This window comes from Mastomys coucha, unplaced genomic scaffold, assembly GCF_008632895.1.
Source record: "Mastomys coucha isolate ucsf_1 unplaced genomic scaffold, UCSF_Mcou_1 pScaffold18, whole genome shotgun sequence".
Lineage (NCBI taxonomy): Eukaryota > Metazoa > Chordata > Mammalia > Rodentia > Muridae > Mastomys > Mastomys coucha.
Genome location: NW_022196900.1, coordinates 13,289,305 through 13,297,328, shown reverse-complemented (window position 1 = coordinate 13,297,328; position 8,024 = coordinate 13,289,305). Strand labels below are relative to the sequence as shown.

At 37.0% G+C, this 8,024-nt stretch overlaps 1 protein-coding gene across 5 annotated transcripts in view; it reads right to left on the bottom strand.

Moving 5' to 3' along the window:
* The window catches only part of Smc2 (structural maintenance of chromosomes 2), a 50,450-nt gene that overhangs the window by 20,821 nt on the left and 21,605 nt on the right, over positions 1 to 8,024 (bottom strand). For all 5 annotated transcript variants that reach the window (XM_031377399.1, XM_031377401.1, XM_031377402.1 and 2 more), the window contains 5 exons: positions 7,003 to 7,120; positions 5,848 to 5,986; positions 4,963 to 5,082; positions 3,118 to 3,322; positions 728 to 863 (listed from right to left, as the gene is read on the bottom strand). In XM_031377399.1, coding sequence (XP_031233259.1) covers positions 728 to 863; positions 3,118 to 3,322; positions 4,963 to 5,082; positions 5,848 to 5,986; positions 7,003 to 7,120 — 718 coding nt within the window. The remainder of the gene's footprint in view (positions 1 to 727; positions 864 to 3,117; positions 3,323 to 4,962; positions 5,083 to 5,847; positions 5,987 to 7,002; positions 7,121 to 8,024) is intronic.

The following is an 8,024-nucleotide window of genomic DNA, read 5'->3' as shown; positions in this document are numbered from 1 at the left end:
AAAAAAAAAAAAAAAAAAAAAAGCACAGTCCAGAGCATGACAAACTCACCAGCGCCTTGATAACGCTGCCACAGGATGAGAAAACTCTGATGCATCTTTTTCAGAGAAAAAAATTCAGTTACTCTACAACTGATTAGGGTAAATAAAGATGTGGGGGAAAATGGGTGTTTTCGCACAATTTCATCTAAACAAGGCATTTTTTGTTTGTTTGTTTTTTATCAGTCCTTGTTTACTATCATCAGAGGGACTGGAAAAATTACAATTATACTTCAAGCAATGTTTTTAACTTTGCAATAAACGATGCAGAAGCATTATGGCAAGCACTGACTTCTGCCTTACTCTAAGGCTGTGTTTGGTAAGGGTTTTCCTGGTCATCCTACCAAATTTTAGGGCTGACAACTGTTGACGGCTACACCGAACTGAGCAAATTCTAAGATCTCACGTGTCTTCTGGAGCATGCCAGAATATCACAGCATGCCCCATCAAACCCAGCTGCTCACCAATACCACATATTTTTTCAAGAAGAGGATTTCTTTTGTATTTACTTAATTAATTAGACCATGGTAACTTCTTTTACAAAGATAGCCTTTTAAATCAGGGGGAAAAAATGGGTAAAAAAATTAGACTCAAAATTTATTCTAAACTTAAAAATAAAATCAGATAGTCAATTTCCAATAATTTTCTATCATGCAGAATGTGTATAGCTTAATCCAATGTAGACTCTTACTTTTCAGCAACATTTTTAAGACCCGCTAATTCCTCTTCTAGAGCATGCAGTTCATTCTCCTTGGTCCTCAGCTCATCTTGAACACCTTTGAGTTCTTGGAACTTGGTTAAAATAGAAGCTGCCTGGGACCTAGCACCTGGATTGAAACAAATTAGCAGACGCTTTGGATACTAAGTTACCACATGCTTATTAAATATTCTTTTCTCAAGGAATTATACTAGAAATGATGAAACAGCAAATCTTACAGTGAACTTATGACGATAAGGAATCTATTTAGATATCCAAGCCTTAATAAATACATAGCTGATAAAAAAAAAAACAATTCTTGGTAGATGTGGTAGTTTAATGATGGAAAATAACCACTTCTTTATCTATTGGATCTATCTTGCTAAAGTTTTCACTCCAGACATTGAACTTGGCCATGTGATTTGTTCTGTCCAATGAAAGAAATCTAACCCTTGAACATTAGTATATAATTTACCATTTGCCCTAAGGAAAACATGCTGAAAAGAGGAATTCTTCAGAATAAGTTTACAGTAGGAGAACAGGGAGCAGAGTCAAATGACTCGTAGTAAACGTAATATAAATGAAATAAACTAAATGAAATAAACTAGCTCAAGCTAGCAGAGTTACCACCTCATAACTTGACCTAGGCTCTGAAGATGCAGTAAAACCATCAGAATAAATTGCCTTCCCATATTGTACAAGCAAAGATACTCATCTAGCAGTGACAGCTTGAAATACTATGCTAACAAGGAAGCTCTGTAGTTGGATAGATGCTAAGGTTAATGATACCATTAGAGCTAATAAAATATAGTAGCACACATATACCACTGCTTAACAGAAACTCCAAGCACATATGAAACAATAAATTCTCAAGAATTTCTTCTGCTTTACATTATCTTCCCTGTAGACAGTACTCATTTGATAATGTTTTAGGAGTGTGATATTTGATCACTTAATTAATACAACTGGCCTACAAAGACACCAAGTCTTGGGCTGGAGAAATGGCTCAGTGGTTTAAGAGTGTTTCCTGCCCATCCACAGGACTAGAGTTTAGTTCTTAGCTTACAACTAACTACATACTCTAGGAGGTCTGATGCCAGATTCTGGCTTCTGTGGGCAACCACACACAGAAACACACACATACCATCATATACATAAATAACAGCAAGTCTTACAAACATTTTAAAAGATATTAAATTAGGTTAAAAATACAGCTATAACCAGACTGCTGGGATTCCAACTCCAAGCTTGTGCAAATTACTAAGTTACTTAACTAGTGGTTTTTAATTTCTGCAACTGTATATCAGAGATATTCTGATTATATTCTGATAAATATTATGATATTATATTCCTATCTTAAAGTTGTTATAAGGATTACTTATGTATTCATAAATTCACAATATATAAACTCATATTTATGTATTCATAAGGCTCACAGAATAGGGCTTTATAAAAGTCACTATACATGTATTATCCAATTACCAGTTCACTATTTGTTTTAGAACCCTGAAAAGCAGCTAGTGCAAGATCAACAACAACTGATCTCATTTTATCAATGGTGAAGAGTCACAGGTGGCTAGTGGGTACTGTACTCAAGACAACACTCTTCAATATTTTCTTGTCCAGAATAAGTATTATTCAATGTTCTTATATTTCTAGGCCAGAATACTAGAGGGTAACCATTGTTTTCAATTCATTAAGGCACCACTTCAAGATTCAACATGGGTAACAGCACACTACAAAGTAAGTTATTCAATTTCTTGAGAAATGGGTAGTTAGACTAAGAATTTACAAAGGAAAAAAACCTTTGTGACTACAGCTGAGCAGACAGTATGCATAAGCAAGCCCATATTCCCATTACTACCTTTGATGGTTTGTATGTATTTGGCCTAGGAAGTGTCACTATTAGGCCTTGTTGGAGTGAGTGTAGCCTTGTTAGAGTAGGAGTGTCACTGTGGGTGTGGGCTTTAAGGCGCTAGTCCTAGCTGCCTGGAAGTCAGTATTCTCCTAGCAGCCTTCAGATGAAGATGTAGAACTTTCAGCTTCCCCTGTACCATGTCTATCTAGATGCTGCCATCTTCTTGCCTTTATGATAATGGAACCTGTAAGCCAATCCCAATTAAATGTTGTCCTTTTAAGAGTTACCTTGGTCATAGTATCTGTTCACAGCAGTAAAACCCTACCCCTATGACTGGAGTAGCCTAAGAACAAACAAGAATAGACTTCAGAGGAATGAGCTACTGAGTTGATCCATGATAGTAAATCATAAGCCACTTGAGGGCTTTGATTATTCTGTACTTTAAAAAGCAACTGGGAAATAGAGAAACTGCCTCAGAGGCACAAACTATTTACCAGAGAATTAACACAGTGGATATACAACATACCTCCACTCAATGTTCCATGAGGATCAAATACATCACCCCCAAGAGTTACAGTTCTGGTCATTATCCTTTTATCGAAGGCCACTTTTTTGGCATTATCCATATTGTTACAAACAAATGTTGTTCCAAAGACAAATTCCATTGCTTTCTGAAGTTCTGGTTTGTAGTCAACCAAGGAAAGAGCTACATGAACGTTGTTAGGACCAACCTACAAGGAAATAAAAGATACATTACAAGACACACTACTTTCTTTGAAATATAAACTACCAAGAACTGCAACAATAAATATTTAAATTATATATATCTAGTAATAAATTTTTTATTTAACATATAGTTTCAACACTGAAAGACCTATTTCCAACTAAAATAGTTTAAATATTAAGCACTAGGGTAGTGGTAATTCACCCTTTAATTCCAGCACTTGGAAGGCAAAGACAGGTAGATGTTTGAATTCAAGATTAGCCTGGTCTACAAAATGAGTTCCAGGACAGCCAGGGCTACAAAGAAAAACCTTGTATGGGGGCGGGGATGGAGGGTGGGAGGGATGACAACAAAGCACAAGCTACTAAGCACTGTTTCTTTTAGGAAGGCGATACCAAGTTTGCACATCTAAATCAGCTATATAAATACAACTATTAATTAAAGTACAGAATTCTTTATATCAGCATAGTTACAGAATTCTGGTTTCAATTATTAATAATTTGTTTCAGTGAATGCTTTTTTTATTCAAATGAACAGTAGCCACTTTCAAAAACCAGAAATAAACACAATGACTAACTGAGAGGATAAAAAGAAGAGGCAAAGCCCTAGTCTTCCACTGATTCGCAGCCTCTTTGGGAACGTTGCTTACAATGGCCAACTTTCCCATGTTCTTAGAAGAACTAACCATCGTTATGACAACAGCAAAACAACAATGGCAGCAGCAAGCTTAGACCTTCTTCTGAGCCAGCAGACACCATTAACAGATCCTGCTACAAACTCTAGGACAAAGGGTTCTTGCTGGTGTTTGAAATTCCAACTCATTAATCCAGGGCTTAAATCACAGGCAAATTAAGTTTGTGAACATTCCTCACACAAACTAAAACAACAGAAACCACTTTCAACTACAAGGGCATTTTGAAATTATTTTGACTGAAATTTTCTCAAAATTAAAGACACTGGTTATCTGCTTAGTGTCTTAAGTACAAATGCTATTTCTGGGCTTCACCTAACTTCTGAACTCAAAACCCTTACAAAGCTGCTCAATAACAAGATCATTTTGTTGAAAGCATATTTGGTTTCGTCTTTAAAATGATTTTTTTTTATGTGAATTGGTGCTTTCCTGCACATATGTCTGTATAAGGGTATTAAGTCCCCTGAAGATAAGAGTTACAGACAGTTGTGAGCTGCCATGTGGCTACTGGGAACGGAATTTGGATCCTTTGGAAGAATAGTCAGTTCTCTTTACTGCTGAGACATCTCTCCAGCCCAGCTTCATGTTTTTAGTCAGCATTCAATACCCAAGTGGGGTGGTGGAGAGAAGGCTTTTAAGAAAACTGGATGTTCTCAGTATCCAGTCAGGCTACTTGTAACCCTAGCCCCAGGGAACCCAAGACCATGAGCATGCAGCATATATTCATATACATCCTTAAATAAAGCAAATAAAAATAAATATAAACCTTTTAAAAAATAATAAAAACGCATGGTAAAATAAAAATGTATTTCTGTGTACATATCTATTTTCTTACTAGCAGATACACTACTGTTATCAGTTGTTCAGAATTCAACATGAGTATATCCCTTAAAATTACTATTTGCTAAAGCCAAAAGAAAGAGATAAACATTTAATTAAGACAAAATAAGACTTACAAGATTCTGAGCAACCCTCAGAGTTTCAGGAGCAATACATCTGGCTGAAATCTTATTGAGAGGAATTATTGTATATCGACGCTTCAATTCCCCCTTTTCTAGTAGCTTCTTAGCAGTAATCTAAAACATGCATATGAAATTGTAAGAAAAAACACTAGTGATGATTAAAAATATTAAAATAGAGTGCATACAAGTTTAGGAAGACATCAAATATATCTTTGGTGTGTTTTTTCCAATGTAGATTTTAATAGTATACAAAATAGATTATAATTCAGCCTTACTAAAGATGTTTTTTGTGGGCATATGAATGAACTTGGAAAGTTTTTTGCTAAGTGATGTAAGTCAGAGAAAGTATTGCACAATGTCATTTACATACAGAATCTTAAAAGGAAAAGCTGATGTAGAGAGAGCAGACGGTGAGATGCGGCGAGGAAGGAGCAAGTGCACAGAAGCAGGTAAGGGGTGCACGTCTGCAACCAGAAAAGGGAACTGGATCTGGAAATACAATGTTTGTGTAGGATGCATTCTTCTGGCTTCTGCGTGGTGTGTGTGCATGCAAACAACACACACAAAGCTAAAAAAAAAATCATAAAATGTATGTGATGAGGTTAATTTACATGAACAAGAATAGTGAAAACTGAAGAAATATAAATAAATCCAATGTTACCATAATAAAAAAAATTGACAGATTACTTTACAAATTTAAATAAACATAAATTTGACAGCAAAACAGAAAATAAATTAGAATTAAATTTGTCAAAAAAATTAGCTAAAAAGATTAGGGCTTGGAGAGCTACAAAAGCACAGAATATTTTTAGCATTATGTGATTTTTTTTTGTAGGCAGAATATTAATTTTAAATTTTCTTTAATTAAAATCTATTTACCTCTGTGTCTACAACAACATTGTAGAGTCGTTCCCCAGCCACCACTTCCAGAGCTGTGGCTGCAGAATTATCTTTCACATTTATCAGAGAAGCTACAAGTCCTTTCACACAATTTCGGTTCCAGTTCTTCTCTGGGTCCCTAAAAGTAGAGAAGTTACCAAAAATTAATGTTAGATAAATATTATACTACCCTAGTTAAAAGCGCCAAATGAACTAGAATAGTTAGAAAATGTCAGCTATTTTCTAAAGTGCAACTGAAATATTTCAGTAAATTAACACAGATTTATTGTTTATCTTTAATTATTTGCATGCAGGTGAGGTGTCTGGTTGCGGGGGGTTAAGGGGGTTGTAAATGCATGTAAGTGTAGTTTCTTGTGGAGGCCACAAGAGGGTGTTGGATTCCCCAAGAGCTGGACAAAAGGGTAAGATACTGAACTTGGGTCCTCTGAAAGAGCAAGCAGTGTATGTATGCTCTTAACTACTGAGCCATCTCACCAGTCCTTTTCTGCAAATTTTCAATGTAATGGAGACAACGTTGGTGTTCTAATCTAACACATAACTATGGTTGAGTCTTCCCTAACAAAGAAGCAGCAGTAGCTCAGTAGTTGGGTATTTCCCTCACATGTCTGATACCCAGGGTTCAAAGTTCAATATTGCCACTGAAAACAGATGAAAAATGAATGTCTTAAGAATCCCGTGTAGTCAGCCAGATGGTGGTGGCATACACCTTTAATCCCAGCACTTGGGAAGCAGAGGCAGGTGGATTTCTGAGTTCGAGGCCAGCATGGTCTACAGAGTGAGTTCAGGGACAGCCAGGGCTACACAGAGAAACCCTGGCTCGAGAAAAAAAAAAAAATCCCATGTAGTAAAACAAATCAGAAGATGCAAGAGTAATGGCAGAATAACTCTGGAAGTAGTTTGAACTGAGACTAAAGCAACTACCCCATTTGATTTAAAATTAGTGATACTAGTATCTGTTATTTTCACAAGAACCCTCCACCCAACATTTCACATAGTTCAATTAATCAATTAATAGTTAAGAAAAAATACAACTTAAAAAATCTTTTTGTGACAAGTTTTCAGATTACCTTTCCACTCACATAAAAATGTTCAGTGGCTATCAGTGTTTTATCATGTAACATTTAAATTACTTACTTGTATGCAAATCGAAGATTGGGAAATTTGGCCAAGAGAGCTTCATATGTTCCTTTTAGATTATTGATGTCACGAGACAGCTGCCTGTGCTTTTCCAAAAGCCTTTCCTCTTTGTTTTCTGAGGAGTAAATCATAAGTAGCTTGAAACCAGGTCTGAAAAACATTACCACTTAAGAAAAGTAGAGCCGGGAGCAGACCTTGGGCAAGAGCTCTCGAGCCATTCCCACAACACCCAGAGGAAGCTCCACTCTCAGGCACTGACACACCCAGGATTAGTGAGCAGGAACCAACATCTGTCCCAACACTGGGAGTAACTGGGACCAGCGGGACCAGGCACACAGGAACTCCACCAGCCCAGTGACTTGGGCTCCTTCTGGTCTGTCTGGGCTGGTGTCCTGAGCAGATCTTGGGCGCAAGCTCCACAGCCAATCCACAACACACAGAGGAAGCCCCACTCCCAGGTGCTCTAACAAGCCCATGATCACAGGATCACAGGAAAGACAGGCTCCAGTCAGATTTAGCAAGGGCAGGTAGCACTAGAGATAACCAGATGGTGGGGGGTGGGGAGGGGTGCGGCAAGCATAAGAAAATAAACAACACAAACAAAGGTCACTTGGCATCATCAGAACCCAATTCTCCCACCATAGCAAGTTCTGGACACACCATTACACCGGAAAAACAAGATTGAGATATAAAAACACTTCTCATGGTGATGATAAAGGACTTTAAGAAAGACATAAATAGTACCCTTAAAGAAATGCAAGAGAACACAGGTAAACAGCTAGAAGCCCTTCAAGAGAAAACACAAAAGTCCCTTAAAGAACTACAGGAAAACACAATCAAACAGGTGAAGGAAATGAGCAAAAACATCTAGAATCTAAAAATAGAAATAGAAACAATAAAGAAAACAGGAAGAGAGACAACCCTGGCCATACAAAACCTAGGAAAGAAATTAGTAGTCATAGATGCAAGCATCACCAACAGAATACAAGAGATAGAAGAGAGAATCTCAGGGGCAGAAG